The sequence below is a fragment of the Triticum urartu genome, chromosome 6A (genome assembly GCF_056163025.1).
Source record: "Triticum urartu cultivar PI428250 chromosome 6A, HENAU_Tu73, whole genome shotgun sequence".
Taxonomy (NCBI): Eukaryota; Viridiplantae; Streptophyta; class Magnoliopsida; order Poales; family Poaceae; genus Triticum; species Triticum urartu.
The window spans coordinates 45814739-45834673 of record NC_141878.1 but is presented as its reverse complement, the minus strand read 5'-3'; the positions used below and the strand labels follow the sequence as shown (position 1 = coordinate 45834673).

Genomic DNA, 19935 nt, shown 5'->3' with positions numbered 1-19935 from the left:
CAAGACTGATGGAAACGGTTCATGAGATGACCTAAGGCGCACCGGCTGCTTTACTCGGGGCAGACATGTGTACCACAAACAATTCACTAATAATCTCCGAACCTTCACTTATACTACTATAATTACCCAACACATGTTCTAGAACAATAAGGGAGACCCTCCATCAGGCTCGGGGGCTATGCCCACTGGGTGCGGTGATCGTGCTCTCACCGTCAAACGGATCGACATGGCACATCACGACCCACACAAGCACATTTACTAGGCGGTTCGTGTCGTGCCAGCCCATATGCCTCACTCCTCGGCCTAGGCATGACACATTTAGCAAACCGGTCGTCGTGCAACACGTTTGGGGCACATGCTTTTTTGGCTTGTTTGGGCTATTTTTGGGCCGTTTTGCTATTGGGCTGTTTTTTGGGTCATATATATGAAAAATCAAACATAAACAGTTCATGTGCCCAGCCTCACGGCCCAAGCACGACCCTAGCGGTTTAGCCCCTGCCGTGCTAGCGTGCGACCGGGCCGGCATGGATGGCACGAGCCAGATAGCTAGGTCTGCCCGCCTCCCCATTTCAAGGGAGATATAGCGCTGATATGGAGGAGAGCCGAGGGAGAGAGAGAGAGAGACCGGGGAAGCTCGGTGAAGAGAGGGAGACGAGGTCAATTCAATGGACGAACATCCAAATAGAAACGAAATTGCTGCATAGACATGCTTTTCCGCACGATTTGAGAACGGTACTTCATTCGTGTCCAAATCTCGTGAGTGCACACTCGCTGTGGCGCTGCGATGTAGTATCGTTTAGGCATTGGCTGTAAGTTTATTGTGCGTATAGCAGCGCTCAAATAGAAAATGCATTGACACCCACCTCATTCCAACTAGCAATTCTATCTTCAACGAACCAGCAAAATCAGAACTCAAGTCATTTACCAACTACAATAATAATTCAAGCCACTTTTTAAAACATAGGCTGAATTTGGTTTTGAACTCATTTTGAATTCCAAGTAGTATCCTGGACGATGCAAATCGCTGCTCTCTGATTGGTCCATCTGGTCCTCCCACGGATCACTCCCCCTGCCCGGCAATCTCCCCTCAGATCCAACGGCGGGCGCACCGCGTCACGCGGATCGCTCCCCCCTCGAGCGAAGCTCCCGTCTCCAATAAAAGCCGCGCCCTTCGCCGCTGTCCAAACCCACAAACTCACAGAGCAGCGCGCATCATCCCCGATCCAGCACCCGTGTTCCCCACACCTCGAGAGGGACACCTCGTCGCCGGAGAAGCAGCAAGAAGAAGATGGCCGGAAGGAAGGGCGGCGATAGGAAGAAGGCGGTGACCCGCTCCGTGAAGGCCGGGCTCCAGTTCCCCGTGGGCCGCATCGGGCGCTACCTCAAGAAGGGCCGCTACGCGCAGCGCGTCGGCTCCGGCGCCCCCGTCTACCTCGCCGCCGTCCTCGAGTACCTCGCCGCCGAGGTAACCGCATATCTTCGCTCGCCGCCCTCGAGCGTCTGTTCTGCTGCTCCGTTCCTCTTGTGTTGGACAGATGACCGATTCCGTTCTTGGTTGAAATGAATCGCAGGTCCTGGAGCTGGCCGGCAACGCGGCCAAGGACAACAAGAAGACCCGCATCATCCCGCGCCACCTGCTGCTGGCCGTCCGCAACGACCAGGAGCTCGGCAGGCTGCTCGCCGGCGTCACCATCGCCCACGGCGGCGTCATCCCCAACATCAACTCCGTGCTGCTCCCCAAGAAGTCCCCCGCCGCCGCCGAGAAGGAGGCCACCAAGTCGCCCAAGAAGAAGACCGCCGCCAAGTCCCCCAAGAAGAAGACCGCAGCCACCAAGGAGTAGCCGTCCCCATCCCCATAGCCTAGCCAGTGTTGCTGCTCTGTTCCATTTCTCATGGACAAGATGAGTAGTAGTCGTTTGGTTGGCAGATCTGTATGTAGTGCCTGGTAGTCTCTAGTGACCCTTTCCTCAGATTCGTCGAGCAAAAGGGTGGGCATTGTATCTCTGATTTCTGTGGGAAATACTATACTAAAGATGCATCCATCTGAATCTTAGTAATTCTACTGTTCTACTCCATTTGTCTATGGCTGTCTGCAATTGATCTTGTGAATGCTTGCCGCCTGCTTTTGCTACTGGGCATTTGCTAGTAGTACTTCTTATTAAGTTCCATTTGTATGAAATTTCTGTCTTCTATCATCTGAAAATTCTCCTTGCTCTTTGCTCTCATTTCAGGCAATCATGTTCCAGTCAAGATGCAGGGAACTGATTCTTTGAAGAAATCACGCCTGACGATTCCTATAATCCTCCACCTCCATGTGAAGCCAAGAAATGCTAGATTGGACAAGGAATAGTTGAAACCACAAACTGCAAGATGCTTCAGAAGTCTTGCAGATAAACATGGCAAATTATAGCTTGACCTTCGTAGCTCAAAGTATTCTTGAAGGCAATTTAAGCTTTCAAACGTACGTAGATGCAAACTAAACTAAGCCAGAAACACATGTTATTTTGGATTCACCTAAAGAAAGTAGAAACAGATGCTAGGAGGGCAGATTAAACATAGATGATTAAACGTGCAATAACAGGCATCACTGTTTGCATTCGGTTTGGTTTTCTTTCTTCCTCTTTTTTGTTGTTGCAAAAGGCATTCGGTTTTGTTTCTCTGCATCAACACATGCAGCAGCTTCACAGTTGAGGGATTATTTAGAGCTGGAGATGTATCATTAGAACCTTCTGAACGTAATTCCAGCGAAATAACTCATGTAGAAACAGAACAGAAACTTTATGCATCCTGAGCCACAGACAGCAAATTCTACACAGTTCACATCCTGGGCACTCTGGTAACAACACAACGGGGTGCAATCTTATATTCTCCAAGAGTAATGAGATCCTGACAACTGTAGCACAAATTCAACTCATAATACCCTCACCGCAGCATTCCTATCTTTTCGACGCACAAATTTATATCTAATAGTATGAACCTGTGAGCACGCACGCACACACGCAAAAAAAAAGAAGACAAAAGTTTAAGTAGAGATTAGAAGTTGCAATCTCGACCAGACACAACACGGGACAGAAGACTTTAGCTTGCCTCAAACGCTTGCAAACGAGATAGCTGACAGCGCCAACACAAACGAGCCGTCGTGTCTTCATGCCAGTTGACCAATGACTAATACCAGCACCAACACAGCATATAAAATGGAAGAACCTACATCAAAAAAGCCATTTCTGCATCTGCCACCGGACTGTAATTCCAGACACCTGCAGAGCAATCAATTTCATCAGTCAAGCCAATCTGCACAAGTCATTCATGCAAAATCTATTAAAGTTATATCGCCCAATTTTTGTACGACTCAAACAGTAACCGTCGCTACACTAGTGTTGTGGACTTCTACCAAAATCTCCAAATTTGGATCCTCTCAGCATTAACACAATGCCAGCAATACGAACAAAGAGAAGCAATAGGTGATTTGCAAAATAGTGGCACGCCTAGAAATTCCATCGCCAACGTCAAGTTTTTTGGCTACATTTGATGTTAGTAGAGGCTAAAAGATTAGTGGCTTTAAGAACTCCATAGGAGGCCAATTCCGAAGATCCTAGCTCATCAAATCATTTAAAATATTTTTTGTTATGATGGGCATATGAGGGGCTCATGGAATAGGAAAGGAGAAACATTTGGTTTACCTAGCTAGTTGCTAACAAATCAAACTTAGTTAGATTGATTCAGTCGAAGCATCAATTAAGGGATCATGGATCGTCTTATTAATAGATACACTTCCTTCAATTTATGACATTCTATTTTAATCCGTACAGCATCAAAACAGTACTTTGGCCACCACGTACAATGATAAATGTTAATTAAAAATGCAATTCAAGATTAAAGCAGTATTTATGGTGAATCCAGCCATTTTGATCATGTGTTTAATATGAAGTATTGATCATCGAATATGACCAAATATTGAGAAAATAGGCCGCCCATACATATTCCAGTTAGACAAACATTGCAAGATATGCTGAGAAAATATTTAAGAAAACAGGCTAACACTAGAACAAATATTCTAATAGTCATTATTTCACTACTCCCTCCGTTCGGAATTATTTGTCGCAGAAATGGATGTATCTAGATGTATTTTAGTTCTAGATACATCCATATCCGAGACAAGTAATTCCGAACGGAGGGAGTAGGTACCATAATGACCCCAAATATCAACAGTGTAAAATGTGCAAATGGCATAGCTATAAGCCCGTACAATTAAAGAAAGTATAAAGGAAATGAGAGGGAACAGCATACAAATTACACTAGGACTTGATATATCCTTAACCATACAAAATGATCAAATGCAATGTAGAAATGGTAGAAGTAAAACAAAAGAGCATCCATGAAGCACATGAAAGATGATGTATTTAGTTATGCTACCACTAATGTGACATCATTATCATCTATGAGCAGACACAAACACATGCAGAAAAGGGGAAGGGTCCTAAGTCATCAGCCATCAGAGGAGTAGAGGGAGAAGAACCTGCACTAACAGAAGGAACTGGGAGAGTAACAGGGAGGAGCTAGCTGAAAGTGAGGCGGCTGGATGGACAGGGAAGGCAACTGAAAGAGCACATCCAATAGAGAGGGGGCAGAATATCAGCAAATACAAGAGAAGGTAGATGGGTGAAGGCATGAGGAAGAGAATGGAGAGCTGCTAATGAAGGGATGAGGAAGCAGGGTGCCGAGAAAAGACTGTCAAATATGCAGTGTGCCATGAAAGCGTGACAGGTGGCCAGCCACTGGACCATCTCCAAGACTGTCAGACCCTGCCGTTCAGCTTCACTTGCCCCACCGGTCCACTCAAAATAAGTTCTAGCACATCCTTGGACATGCCTGGGATTAGCGGGAAAAAGGCAGTATGGGATCTATTTCGTTCATATTCCTAACAAGTGAGAATCAGTTTCGCTCAGTCACAGCCATTGTCATGCCTGATGCATCCCTTCCTTGTTAACTTAATAAATACACTTCCACTAGTGCAAACATTATATTTTGCTGCAATTAAGAGACTAGACTATACAAATCAATCGTCTAGCAATTTGCAATTTAAATTTCATTATGTTTTAATTTGTCCAAATTATTTGAGATATTTAAAGTTGCCAAGAATAATGTATATTTACAAGGTAATCTAAATCGTGTTTTTCTTCATGGAAGGGTAATTTTGTTTTGTATGGTCGATTTCTCCAGAATTTGAAAAACCATTCTCCAAATATTGTGCCTACCACTGCTTAACTTCGCCCCTCATATTTCGTTCAAGCTCCACCACTGCCAGGTGGGCAACATCTAAGCAAAGTGTTGTAGAGAAAATCTGGGTCCTCTCTTGTAGTACTTGAGGAGTGGCAGTAAAAAGGAAAGCCATACATTTCTGGGTCCTCTCTTGTACTTGAGGAGTGGCAGTAAAAAGGAAAGCCATACATTTTGTTTAAGAAGAGTTCAAGTGCCCCAACCTGCTTGCAGAAGGTAAGCTTACCTGCGTAACCAGTAAATCACAATAGCATATCTAATTGGACAAGAATCTCAGGTGTTGTGCAAAAGAACAGCTTCAGGACCACCAATTCCTCTTTCTGCAAGCATACAAAGTCAAACAACCAAGGACATTCCAACAAAAAGCCAAACAGACATGAGGAGGCATCAAGATACTTAGATAAAACTCACAGCTGTAGTTTGAAAAAAAATCAATTTGGAGACAACGCCAGGGAAAGATAAATGAAACCGGATCTGATTATCGTAAAAATGAAAAATGCACACTAGGACTATTAGCTCCTCAGTAGAGGTGCAAAAAATGGGTATCCTTTAGGGTATTCTCTGACCCTCTTTAGATCAACTAAATGACACAAAATATCACAAATCACATCACTTTTGAAAATCTAGTTCGTCAAGTCGCAATTAAAAAACTGATATAGCACTACTAAATTGATAGCTTAACACGAAAGTGTGTGCACAGTATTACTTCAAACAATTATCAACAATTAACTTGGTTTTATTATACCCATGATGTAAAACATGATATTACCTGTAGTATAAACACTTTCGAATGAGTGATAGTGAGCCATGATTTTGGTTCCCAAGACTTTCTCAGACTGTAGTGACTCAAGCTGTAACATGACAAGGCCATCAATTGTCCAGAAAAGAACCACATTATTGTCCTCAGCAAAACCTAGTATTAATTGGCTCCCATTCAACTCTGGTTCGCATTGAAGTAGCTTGTCAATTTCAATGGTTCTTCCCAACACCCATGAAGCAACACCATCGCAATTGGTCCTTCTCTTCCAGAATTGGGCACTGAAGCCTGATAAAACGAGGAGACCAAATCCACCGCCATCTGCCCGTATCATCGAGAAGTGGACAAATCTGAGGCCATTTACTGGCATAGGTATCACAGCTAGTCTTTGCCGATCCATATCAAATTCAAGGATCCCGCCCGAGCTCCCATCAAGCAACCAGTAAAGAGAACCCCCAACCAGCACAGCAGGCTTGATCGTAGAAACCGCGATGCGAAAATGGGCAGCATCCTCGAATTGAAGCGGTGTTGTGATAAGGTCGCCCCATACACCGGTTTCCGACGAGTAAACACGGGCGACTGCTTGCGTAATTTGTCCCTCACTGCTCCCTACCAAAGCCAGATGGAAGTGTTGGACGTCTCCGGCAGAGCGAAACACCGCGCCGCTGATTGGGGATGTATCCGTGTCCAACCCCGGGGGAACGGCAATGTGGTGCTGGTCGCCGGTGACCGGGTCCCACACAAGGAGCTGGAGACGCTTCCGAAGGTAGATGAGCGCCAGGCCATGGCGGCATCCAAGGGAGAAGAAGCGGTCGACCAAATCTTCGTGCTGCAAGGAGAAGCGCTCGGGCGAGATACGATCCGGGGCCTTGAGGGAAGGCACGAAGAAGAGCCCGTCGTCTACTTGGAAGAAACCGAGGAGGGGAGGGTTGCGGCGGTGGCGGCGGCGGAAGCGGCGGCAGAAGCCTGGATCGGAGACGAGGCCGCGCCAGCGCTTGCAGACGAGGGATGCGCGGGGGAGGGTGGACGGCTGTGGGGGGAGGCGGAGGAGGATCTCGGAGAGGAGGTTGTCGTCCTCCAGCGGCGGCACCGCCGCCGGCGAAGGGCGGCGACGGCGGAGGCTGCTCATCTCGCCCTACGATGTGGGATGTTTTTTTTTTCTTTTCAGAAGAATGCGGTGTGGGACGTGGGTTAGGCTCGATGTAGATGCAGTAGACGCGATCGAGCCAGTGAATGCAGGCCGTGAGAGTGACAACGAAGAGCCCAAAACTGGGCTGGACATTGGAAAGCCCACGATGGAGAGGTCGTCTGTTTTTAGGGGAAATTCAAAATGAATGCTTTCTCAAAAAAATAATTTCAAAATGAATGCATATTTAACACACACGCGCACACACCTATATTATTTTTTTAACAGATATGCATCTTTTACGTGAGTTATATTATTAATTTTATGAAAGAATACCTTCATTTTTGCGCTACAAAAAAAAGGATCCACATAGCAAATTGTAGGTCCAATTATCCACATATTTGTTTTCTGTGCAGCCCACAACTAAAAATATGCATTAAAAATGTTTATATGGTTCACACATATATATGTTTGACGTACAAAATTCCCAATATTATTTTAGGTTTCAAAATGTTCTTTACATTTTTTCGGTAACTCGAGCTTCGTCGAGTCGGGTAGCTATTTTGCATTTCTGACACAAACGCGTGTGGGTGTGGACACACACTATTGGAAGGAGGGTAGATGCCGCCATAAGTTTCTGGCTGGGCATGGGGGGAGTTTTTTTTAATCCTTTTTAGAATTGGTGAGATTGATTGACTGGATAAATTTGGTTGGGTGTAGGGCACAACATATAGATGAGTTTTTTTTACTTTATTTCTGGAAGGCTGTAATTTTGACTCCGGCTATCAGTTTGCTCTTTTTTTAGGTCTTTTTTTACTGTACGGATGGTTAACAAAATCATGATGGTGACATTCAACTCTTGGCATGTGATTATTATTGCACCGCCTTAGTTTGCAGAACAGATTGTGGTTTTAATTTTCCTTTTATGTATAAAATGAATTTGTGCATGTTTGGGGAGTTTTTGGAGTTTGCAAAAGTGAACTCAAGATAATTTTTTTATAGTATAATATTGAGATTCGCGAAAAACAAAACAAAACTAAAACTGGAGAAGTGCCCAATTATTTAATTTTATGAAATAATACCTTCATTTTTGCGCTACAAAAAAGCGGATCCACAATAGCAAATTGTAGGTCCAATTATCCACATATTTGTTTTCTGTGTAGCCCACAAATAAAAATATGCATTAAAAATGTTTATATGGTTCACACATATATATGTTTGACGTACAAAATTCCCGATATTATTTTAGATTTCAAAATGTTCTTTACATTTTTTTCGGTAACTCGAGCTTCGTCGAGTCGGGTAGCTATTTTGCATTTCTGACACAAACGCGTGTGGGTGCGGACACACACTATTGGAAGGAGGGTAGATGCCGCCATAAGTTTCTGGCTGGGCATGGGGGGAGTTTTTTTTAATCCTTTTTAGCATTTTTTTTGAGGATCAATGCTGCCGCAGTTTTATTTAACCAGCATAGCTGGGAATGTCGTCAGCGACTACAGAAAGAACAAAGTCAGGGGGAGACCCCAACCACACCTTACATAACTCATCACCCACACCTACTTTAGCAAACTTATGCGCATCAACGTTGGTAGAACGACGAACCCAATCGACGTGAAACTCCATGCGGGAATTGAGCAAAGCTTTAATCTCTTGAATCCACGGACCCACCGCACTCAAACACCTTTCGGGCTGCACCAACACCTGAACAACAGCCTTGCTATCGAGCTCAAGATGAACACGCTGGATTCCAAGCTCTACAGCAAGCTGTACACCCCGTCGGCAAGCAAGAATTTCAGAAACTTCAGGATCCGCCATGTGAGGGAAGAAGTGACACACCCCAGCCCTGAACACACCATCATGGTCTCGAAGCACCCCTCCTCCACCACCTGAGTTCCTTTGCTTAGAGACGGCCCCATCCGAATTCACCTTCACCCAGCCCGGCGCCGGCGCCTCCCATTTCTGCACATGGCTAGACTTCGGAGCTTTTGCCTCCATAGCATGAATATTACACCACTCCACCAGGTGTGAGTGGACTCCTTCGACAACCTCATGTGGATGAGCAATCCTCTTGCCATCACGAGCTTCATTGCGGGCAAGCCACAGCCCGCACGTCGCATGAACCATAGCTTGTTTCTCATCTTCAGTTGCACCCGCAAAAAAACTCAACTGCCAGCTCGAGAGTGCCTTTTGGGAGTCTACAGGAAGCGGTGGTGCTGCCACCACGACACCCTTCTCTGAAGACAATATCTGCCAAAACTGGGAGGAGTGTCGACAAACCCAAAATCTGTGAAGAACCGTTTCCTCCCTTCCGCAGGCCGCACAAAAAACACCTGGCTTGATCCGGCGTCGATAAAGCTCATGACCCACTACCAGGCCATTCCGGATCATTCTCCAAACATGAATTTTAGCTTTCCCCGGCGCGTTCGTGCTCCACAAGCCAAGATACCCTTTATGGTCCTGAACCGAAGAAGATGAGGCCGGCCGTCCAGTCCTCACCCTCCTCAGAGAAACCGCCAAATGGTATGCCGACCTCACACTGAACACCCCATTCTTGGTGTCGTTCCACGCCAAGTAGTCATCCGCTCCAACACGCCCCACAACTATTTGCTTGATGTCATCAGCATCCGAAGGAGTGAACATGGCCTCAACCTTGTGCATATCCCAACCCGAACCCTCCTCATCCAGCAAGTCAGCCACCTTGGTTATGCCCGACAGATATATCTGACCCAGTGGTCGTAAGGAGCCCTGCCGCGGGATCCAATTATCATGATGGATGTTGATGCCACTGCCATCCCCAACACGCCATATCAAACCTTCTTTCAAGAGGTTTCGGCCATACAGAATACTTCTGAAGGGGAAAGACGCATTAGAGGGACATGTAGCTGACAGGATGGAACATTCCTTGAAATACCTAGCCTTTAGAACCCTTGCCACCAAGCTGTTAGGAGCAGTCAAGATTCGCCATGCTTGTTTCGCCAAGAGAGCTTGGTTGAACATTTCAGGGTCACAGAAACCCATTCCTCCTGCACGCTTCGAGTCACACATCTTCTCCCACGAGACCCAATGCACCTTCTTTTCACCGTTCATCGCACCCCACCAGAAATTAGGAGAAATACAAGTCAGATTCCGGCACGTTTTCTTTGTGAGGTGGAAACAATTCATGGTGAAAGTGGAGGTGGCTTGGAGTCCCGATTTGACTAGGACTTCCCGGGCTTTCTTCGACATGCCTTGTCCCTTCCAGCCCGTGACCTTGCCCTTAGAGCTCTCGGTGACAAATTTGAAAGTACCTTCTTTGGATCTGCCCACTTGAGTAGGCAGCCCAAGATATCTCTCACTCAGGGCTTCGGAAGAAATACCAATCTCACCTTTAAGCTCATCCTTCAGCTCATCCCCACAACCCTTGCCAAAGTAGATGGAGGATTTCTGCATATTCACCTTCTGGCCCGACGCCCTCTCATATTTCAGCAGGGTCTCTCTCAAAGTGTGCATGTTCTCCCTCGACCCCTCCAAGAAAACAATGCTATCATCGGCGAAGAGCATATGTGTAACATGGGGGCCAGTGCTCCCAAGAGTAACAACCTTGATCATCCCCTCTCCTTGAGCTCTCCGAAGCATAGCAGAAAAACCCTCCACACAAAATAGGAACAAGTAGGGAGAGAGAGGGTCACCCTACCGAAGGCCCCGAGAGGGAAGGAAAACCCTGGAAAGGCCTCCATTGAGCTTGACACAAAATTTGGCAGATTTTACACACCTCATGATCATCTGAACCCACTGATCAACAAAGCCAACTTTGTGCAGCATATGCTCCAAAATATTCCACTCAACCCTGTCGTACGCCTTCATCATATCTAGCTTGACCGCACAGAGAGGTTTCTTCCGCTTCCTAGTATGAATCGCATGCACACATTCATAGGCCACAAGGACATTATCAGTAATAAGCCAGCCCGGCACAAAAGTACTTTGTTCTTCTGAGATAAGTAGCAGCAGCATATTCTTGAGCCTATTTGCCAAGACCTTGGTAGCAATCTTGTATAACACGTTACAAAGGCTTATGGGCCTAAACTGGGAGAGAAGCTCGGGTGAGCTAATCTTAGGAATCATAACAATAACGGTGTCATTAAAGGACTCCGGCGTGGCTGCCCCCGCCAGGAACTCCTTGACCGCCCGACACACGTCATCTTTAACCAGAGCCCAGTGGCGCTGATAGAAAAGGGTCGGAAGGCCGTCGGGGCCCGGAGCCTTAGTCGGCCCCATCTGGAAAAGGGCCATCTGAATCTCATCATCCGCAATCGCTGCAGTTAGCCTCTCGTTCATCCCCGCATCCACCACCGTAGCAATATTATCCAGGAGATCATTGGTCCCTTGCGATCCGACGTGAATAGTCGCTCATAAAAGGAAGCAGCAAGGTCCCGCATTTCATCATTGACAGTGCATCTAGTTCCATCCTCCCGTCTTAGGGATTTTACAGTATTCTTCCTCTTCCTGTGAGTTGCTCGGTTTTGAAAAAACTTTGTATTCGAATCCCCAGCTTTGAGCCAATCCACACGCGAGCGTTGTCGATACATGATCTCCCCTTGCTCATATAACTCCCTGAGCTGCATTTCAATGCCCTTTTTAGCATTGGTGAGATTGATTGACTGGATAGTTTTTTTTACTTTATTTCTGGAAGGCTGTAATTTTGACCCTGGCTATCATTTTGCTCTTTTTTTAGGCCTTTTTTTTACTGTACGGATGGTTAACAAAATCATGATGGTGACATTCAACTCTTGGCATGTGATTATTATTGCACCGTCTTAGTTTGCAGAACAGATTGTGGTTTTAATTTTCCTTTTATGTATAGAAGGATTTTGCGCATGTTTGGGGAGTTTTTGGAGTTTGCAAAAGTGAACTCAAGATAGTTTTTTTTATGGTATAATATTGAGATTTGCGAAAAAAAATTAAATTTGGAGAAGTGGGGTATCGATCCGGGCTGCCCCCGCCAGGAACTCCTTGACCGCCCGACACACGTCATCTTTAACCAGAGCCCAGTGGCGCTGATAGAAAAGGGTCGGAAGGCCGTCGGGGCCCGGAGCCTTAGTCGGCCCCATCTGGAAAAGGGCCATCTGAATCTCATCATCCGCAATCGCTGCAGTTAGCCTCTCGTTCATCCCCGCATCCACCACCGTAGCAATATTATCCAGGAGATCATTGGTCCCTTGCGATCCGACGTGAATAGTCGCTCATAAAAGGAAGCAGCAAGGTCCCGCATTTCATCATTGACAGTGCATCTAGTTCCATCCTCCCGTCTTAGGGATTTTACAGTATTCTTCCTCTTCCTGTGAGTTGCTCGGTTTTGAAAAAACTTTGTATTCGAATCCCCAGCTTTGAGCCAATCCACACGCGAGCGTTGTCGATACATGATCTCCCCTTGCTCATATAACTCCCTGAGCTGCATTTCAATGCCCTTTTTAGCATTGGTGAGATTGATTGACTGGATAGTTTTTTTTACTTTATTTCTGGAAGGCTGTAATTTTGACCCTGGCTATCATTTTGCTCTTTTTTTAGGCCTTTTTTTTACTGTACGGATGGTTAACAAAATCATGATGGTGACATTCAACTCTTGGCATGTGATTATTATTGCACCGCCTTAGTTTGCAGAACAGATTGTGGTTTTAATTTTCCTTTTATGTATAGAAGGATTTTGCGCATGTTTGGGGAGTTTTTGGAGTTTGCAAAAGTGAACTCAAGATAGTTTTTTTTATGGTATAATATTGAGATTTGCGAAAAAAAATTAAATTTGGAGAAGTGGGGTATCGATCCGGGCTGCCCCCGCCAGGAACTCCTTGACCGCCCGACACACGTCATCTTTAACCAGAGCCCAGTGGCGCTGATAGAAAAGGGTCGGAAGGCCGTCGGGGCCCGGAGCCTTAGTCGGCCCCATCTGGAAAAGGGCCATCTGAATCTCATCATCCGCAATCGCTGCAGTTAGCCTCTCGTTCATCCCCGCATCCACCACCGTAGCAATATTATCCAGGAGATCATTGGTCCCTTGCGATCCGACGTGAATAGTCGCTCATAAAAGGAAGCAGCAAGGTCCCGCATTTCATCATTGACAGTGCATCTAGTTCCATCCTCCCGTCTTAGGGATTTTACAGTATTCTTCCTCTTCCTGTGAGTTGCTCGGTTTTGAAAAAACTTTGTATTCGAATCCCCAGCTTTGAGCCAATCCACACGCGAGCGTTGTCGATACATGATCTCCCCTTGCTCATATAACTCCCTGAGCTGCATTTCAATGCCCTTTTTAGCATTGGTGAGATTGATTGACTGGATAGTTTTTTTTACTTTATTTCTGGAAGGCTGTAATTTTGACCCTGGCTATCATTTTGCTCTTTTTTTAGGCCTTTTTTTACTGTACGGATGGTTAACAAAATCATGATGGTGACATTCAACTCTTGGCATGTGATTATTATTGCACCGCCTTAGTTTGCAGAACAGATTGTGGTTTTAATTTTCCTTTTATGTATAGAAGGATTTTGCGCATGTTTGGGGAGTTTTTGGAGTTTGCAAAAGTGAACTCAAGATAGTTTTTTTTATGGTATAATATTGAGATTTGCGAAAAAAAATTAAATTTGGAGAAGTGGGGTATCGATCCGGGCTGCCCCCGCCAGGAACTCCTTGACCGCCCGACACACGTCATCTTTAACCAGAGCCCAGTGGCGCTGATAGAAAAGGGTCGGAAGGCCGTCGGGGCCCGGAGCCTTAGTCGGCCCCATCTGGAAAAGGGCCATCTGAATCTCATCATCCGCAATCGCTGCAGTTAGCCTCTCGTTCATCCCCGCATCCACCACCGTAGCAATATTATCCAGGAGATCATTGGTCCCTTGCGATCCGACGTGAATAGTCGCTCATAAAAGGAAGCAGCAAGGTCCCGCATTTCATCATTGACAGTGCATCTAGTTCCATCCTCCCGTCTTAGGGATTTTACAGTATTCTTCCTCTTCCTGTGAGTTGCTCGGTTTTGAAAAAACTTTGTATTCGAATCCCCAGCTTTGAGCCAATCCACACGCGAGCGTTGTCGATACATGATCTCCCCTTGCTCATATAACTCCCTGAGCTGCATTTCAATGCCCTTTTTAGCATTGGTGAGATTGATTGACTGGATAGTTTTTTTTACTTTATTTCTGGAAGGCTGTAATTTTGACCCTGGCTATCATTTTGCTCTTTTTTTAGGCCTTTTTTTACTGTACGGATGGTTAACAAAATCATGATGGTGACATTCAACTCTTGGCATGTGATTATTATTGCACCGCCTTAGTTTGCAGAACAGATTGTGGTTTTAATTTTCCTTTTATGTATAGAAGGATTTTGCGCATGTTTGGGGAGTTTTTGGAGTTTGCAAAAGTGAACTCAAGATAGTTTTTTTTATGGTATAATATTGAGATTTGCGAAAAAAAATTAAATTTGGAGAAGTGGGGTATCGATCCGGGCTGCCCCCGCCAGGAACTCCTTGACCGCCCGACACACGTCATCTTTAACCAGAGCCCAGTGGCGCTGATAGAAAAGGGTCGGAAGGCCGTCGGGGCCCGGAGCCTTAGTCGGCCCCATCTGGAAAAGGGCCATCTGAATCTCATCATCCGCAATCGCTGCAGTTAGCCTCTCGTTCATCCCCGCATCCACCACCGTAGCAATATTATCCAGGAGATCATTGGTCCCTTGCGATCCGACGTGAATAGTCGCTCATAAAAGGAAGCAGCAAGGTCCCGCATTTCATCATTGACAGTGCATCTAGTTCCATCCTCCCGTCTTAGGGATTTTACAGTATTCTTCCTCTTCCTGTGAGTTGCTCGGTTTTGAAGAAACTTTGTATTCGAATCCCCAGCTTTGAGCCAATCCACACGCGAGCGTTGTCGATACATGATCTCCCCTTGCTCATATAACTCCCTGAGCTGCATTTCAATGCCCTTTTTAGCATTGGTGAGATTGATTGACTGGATAGTTTTTTTTACTTTATTTCTGGAAGGCTGTAATTTTGACCCTGGCTATCATTTTGCTCTTTTTTTAGGCCTTTTTTTACTGTACGGATGGTTAACAAAATCATGATGGTGACATTCAACTCTTGGCATGTGATTATTATTGCACCGCCTTAGTTTGCAGAACAGATTGTGGTTTTAATTTTCCTTTTATGTATAGAAGGATTTTGCGCATGTTTGGGGAGTTTTTGGAGTTTGCAAAAGTGAACTCAAGATAGTTTTTTTTATGGTATAATATTGAGATTTGCGAAAAAAAATTAAATTTGGAGAAGTGGGGTATCGATCCCCATACCTCTCGCATGCTAAGCGAGCGCTCTACCATCTGAGCTACATCCCCTTAGTGACAATATTAAATAGAAAACTTATTAAGCCGAGTACTATCTGAACATACCTGAGTACCTGACCATGAAGCTTTCGGTTTTGTGCCAACCAATGTTTGGAGAGATAGTTACAACAGCGCCCTGCTGTGTGCGAAAATGTATGCTTTTTCTTACAGTGTTCTTCTCTAGATATTCATAAACAGGACTATGAATATGCCTCTGTAATAAATATAAGAGCGTTTAGATCACTAAGCTCTTATATTTATTTACAGCGGGAGTACCATTGAATCATGATGTATGACTAGCAAGGGTGATGTCAATGATGTCCTAATTGAGATGTTATTATAGTACAATAGGTGTTTAAATTAAACACCGTCTGGATAGCTTAAGGCATGGGCTTTAGACTTAAGACAGGGTGGGTGGTTAAAATATGTTACAAATAAAATACGAGTTACTAGTTTGCAATGCCATTTTAGTGGTATTACCAAAGTTGGTGATGTCTGCATGAACGTTTGTATGTCTAGCAGTTGTTAGATTATATAGGATTGCATCGATTTTGTTAATCATTTAGACAATATTGGCAGTTATAATAAATATCAAAACTAAAAGATTATCTAGGAGTAATCTACATTTTCTATTCAAGTGTCAACAGTGTTGTTGACAGCAGATGAGCGCACACACCCTTGCCATTACACAAGTCCTAATTTCCGTGGACAGTGTACGCTGCCAGTTCGCCGGCAAGAGATTCAGTCAACTGCTGGTTTCTCTGCTTGGGTCGTTATTTCCATGGACACAAGCCAGGGGAGCTTGCCATTTGGCTGCCCGGTAATCAAAACAAAGGGATTGGAGTTTGGCTAATAAGTCTCCATTCTGAAAAGGCCGGCCAATAGGAAAATGGCCTTATTCCCTTCTTTTTTTTTGATCTGCTTATTCCCTTCTTTTCTACAGGGGGGAAAAAGAGTTGACGGGTGCAAAACACGTCCATTTTATTCAAGATGAGTTCATGAGCAGAGTTACTGCATACCGCGCTCTGCTTCAGTGGGCACGAACTGGATCGTTGTATCTTCCTCCAGATTCCAGCGAAATGAAACAGAAGACAAACTTTATGCATCCTGAGCAACAGAGAGATTAAATTCTACTCCCTCCGTCCCATAATGTAAGATGTTTTTTAACATAGTGTAGTGTTAGAAAACGTCTTATATTATAGGACGGAGGGAGTACACAGCTCACATCCTGGGCATTCTGGTAACAACACAATGGGGTGCCATCTTATATTCGCCAAGAGTAATGTGATCCTGACAACTGCGTGTGTTGATCATGTGGCACAAATTCAACTCTTATAGCATCACCGCAGCATTGCTATCTTTTCGACATACATATTTATATCTAATGTAGTACTCCTTCTGTTCCATATTACTTGTCGATGATTTAGTACTCTTATAGCATCACCGCAGCATTGCTATCTTTTCGACATACATATTTATATCTAATGTTGTACTCCCTCTGTAGTAAATCAGCAACAAGTAATATGGAATAGAGGGAGTACAAACCCAAGTGCACGCTTGCACACACAAAAAAAAAGAAGACAAAAGCTTGATCAGAGATTAGTAGTTACAATCTCGACCAGACACAACACATGACAGAAGACTTTGGTTTGCCTCAAACGCTTTCAAGCGAGATAACTTGACAGCACCCACACAAACAAGCGAATCGTGTCTTCATGCCAGTTGACTAATGACTAATGCCAGCGCCAACACAGCATATAAAATGGAAGAACGTACAGCAAAAAAGCCACTTCTGCATCTACCACCAGAGTGTAATTCCAGACACCTGCAGATCAATCAATTTCATCAGCCAAACCAATTTGTTTTCATGCAAAAGCTATTAAAGTTATATCGCCCAATTTTTTTACGACTCAAACAGTAAACGTTGCTTCACTAGTATTGTGGACTTCTACCAAAACCTCCAAATTTGGGTCCTCTCAGCATTAATACAATGCTAGCAATACAAACATAGAGAAGCAGTAGGTGATTTGTAGAATAGTGGCTCGCCTAGAAATTCCATTACCACCATCAAGTTTTTGGCTACATTTGAACTTAGTAGAGGCTAAAGATTAGTGATTATAGCAAAACCATTAGAGGCCAATTCTGAAGATCCTAGCTTATCAAATCATTTAAAATATTTTTTGTTATAATGGCATATGGGGGCTTCATGGAGTAGGAAAGGAGAAGCCTGGTTTACCTAGCTAGTTGCTAACAAAACAAATTTAGTTAAATTCATCAAGTAAGGGATCGTTCATCATCTTATTAGTAGATACACTTCCTTCAATCTACAATATATATGTCATTCTATTTTAATCTGTACAGCATCAAAACAATACTTTGGCCACCACTTATAATGATAAATAAATGTTAAGTCAAAATGTAATTCAAGATTAAAGCAGCATTTATGGTGAATCCAGCCATTTTGATCATGCATTTAATATGCCGTATCGAACATCTAACATGACCAAATATCGAGAAAACAGGCTGCCCACAAAACATAGCTACCTATGGTTGGATAGGTGGCAGTTACATATTCCAATTAGACAAACATTGCGAGATATGCTGAGAAAATATTTAAGCAAACCGGCTAACACTAGAACAATCGTCCATAAAACTGCAATAACTGCAAGAAAAATGATAAATAGTAGTAACAAGGAGGAGATAACTGACAGCAAGGCAGCTGGATGGACAAGGAAGCAAAGTGAAAGAGCATATCCAATAGAGAGGGGGCAGAATATCAGCAAATAAAAGAGAAGGTTGGTTGGCGAGGGCATGAGGAAGAGAATGGAGAGCTGCTAATAAATGGATGAGGAAGCAGGGTGTCGAGGAAAGATCAAATATGCAGTGTGCCATGAAAGCGTGACAGGTGGCCAGCCACTGGACCATCTCCAAGACTGTCCGACCCTGGCGTTAAGCTTCACTTGCCCCACCGATCCACTCAAAATAAGTTCTAGCACATCCTTGCAAAGATGACTGTCCGGTCTACAGCGTGGGCTTGCCTGGGATTAGCAAGAAAAGGCAGTATGGGATCTACTTCGTTCATATTCCTAACAAGTGAGAATCAGTTTGGCTCAGCCACAGCTATTGTCATGTCTGATGTATCCCTTCCTCGTTAACTCAACTAATACACTTCCCTAACTGCAAACATTATATTTTGCTACAATTAGGAGACTAGACTATACAAATCAATCTTGTAGCAATTTGCAATTTAAAATTTCATCATGTTTTAATCTGTCCAAATTATTTGAGATATTTAATGAGCAAGGGTCGTCTTCGCATTTGACTCGACGAGTGCGAAGGATAAGGAAGCTAGCCGAGCCTAGGAGGATTCGCTTAGGTAGCTGGAACGTAGGGTCTCTGACAGGGAAACTTCGGGAGCTAGTTGATGCAGCGGTGATGAGAGGTGTTGATATCCTTTGCGTCCAAGAAACCAAATGGAGGGGACAGAAGGCGAAGGAGGTGGAGGATACCAGCTTCAAGCTATGGTACTCTCGGACGGCTGCAAACAGAAATGGCGTAGGCATCTTGATCAACAAGAGCCTCAAGTATGGAATGGTAGACGTCAAGAGACGTGATGACCGGATTATCCTGGTCAAACTAGTAGTTGGGGACTTAGTTCTCAATGTTATCAGCGCGTATGTCCCGCAAGTAGGCCACAGTGAGAACACCAAGAGGGAGTTATGGGAAGGCCAGGAAGACATGGTTAGGAGTGTACTGATTGGCGAGAAGCTCTTCATAGCAGGAGATCTCAATGGCCACGTGGGCACATCTAACGCAGGTTTTGAAGGGGTGCATGGGGGCTTTGTCTATGGCATCAGGAATCAAGAAGGAGAAGATGTCTTAAGTTTTGCTCTAGCCTACGACATGATTGTAGCTAACACCTTCTTCAGAAAGAGAGAATCACATCTGGTGACTTTTAGTAGTGGCCAACACTCTAGCCAGATTGATTTCATCCTCTCGAGAAAAAAGATAGGTTTGCGTGCCTAGATTGTAAGGTGATACCTGGAGAGAGTGTTGTACCTCAGCATAAGCTGGTGGTTGTTGACTTCCGCTTTTGGATTCGTGTCCAGTGGGATAAGCGTGCCCAAATCGCTTGGACGAAGTGGTGGAAGCTCAAGGGGGAGGTAGCTCAGGCGTTCAAGGAGAGAGTCATTAAGGAGGGCCCTTGGGAGGAAGGAGGGGATGCGGACAATGTGTGGATGAAGATGGCAACTTACATTCGTAAGGTGGCCTCGGAGGAGTTTGGAGTGTCCAGGGGAAGGAGAAGCGAAGATAAGGATACCTGGTGGTGGAATGATGATGTCTAGAAGGCAATTAAAGCGAAGAAAGATTGTTTCAGACGCTTGTACCTAGATAGGAGTGCAGACAACATAGAGAAGTACAAGATGGTGAAGAAGGCCGC

The 19935-nt window shown here is 44.7% G+C and overlaps 3 protein-coding genes and 1 non-coding gene across 4 annotated transcripts; 2 read left to right on the top strand and 2 right to left on the bottom strand.

Annotated features, from left to right (window-relative positions):
• Positions 1-1178: 1178 nt before the first annotated feature.
• Positions 1179-2070, top strand: LOC125514591 (protein H2A.6). Its single transcript, XM_048679928.2, has 2 exons — positions 1179-1465; positions 1572-2070. Exons 1-2 carry the CDS (start codon positions 1289-1291, stop codon positions 1839-1841), a joined length of 447 nt encoding a protein of 148 aa, XP_048535885.1. The 5' UTR covers positions 1179-1288; the 3' UTR covers positions 1842-2070.
• A 767-nt stretch (positions 2071-2837) lies between these two features.
• Positions 2838-7210, bottom strand: LOC125514590 (putative F-box protein At3g16210). Its single transcript, XM_048679927.2, has 3 exons — positions 6047-7210; positions 5504-5597; positions 2838-3257 (listed from the first exon to the last, which is right to left on the bottom strand). Exons 1-2 carry the CDS (start codon positions 7161-7163, stop codon positions 5551-5553), a joined length of 1164 nt encoding a protein of 387 aa, XP_048535884.1. The 5' UTR covers positions 7164-7210; the 3' UTR covers positions 2838-3257; positions 5504-5550.
• An 8223-nt stretch (positions 7211-15433) lies between these two features.
• Positions 15434-15506, bottom strand: TRNAA-AGC (transfer RNA alanine (anticodon AGC)). The gene has a single exon. It is a non-coding gene; the product is annotated as a tRNA-Ala (tRNA).
• A 3423-nt stretch (positions 15507-18929) lies between these two features.
• LOC147963771 (uncharacterized) lies at positions 18930-19840 on the top strand. Its single transcript, XM_087529697.1, has 2 exons — positions 18930-19442; positions 19604-19840. Exons 1-2 carry the CDS (start codon positions 18930-18932, stop codon positions 19838-19840), a joined length of 750 nt encoding a protein of 249 aa, XP_087385823.1.
• The last annotated feature ends 95 nt before the right edge of the window (positions 19841-19935 follow it).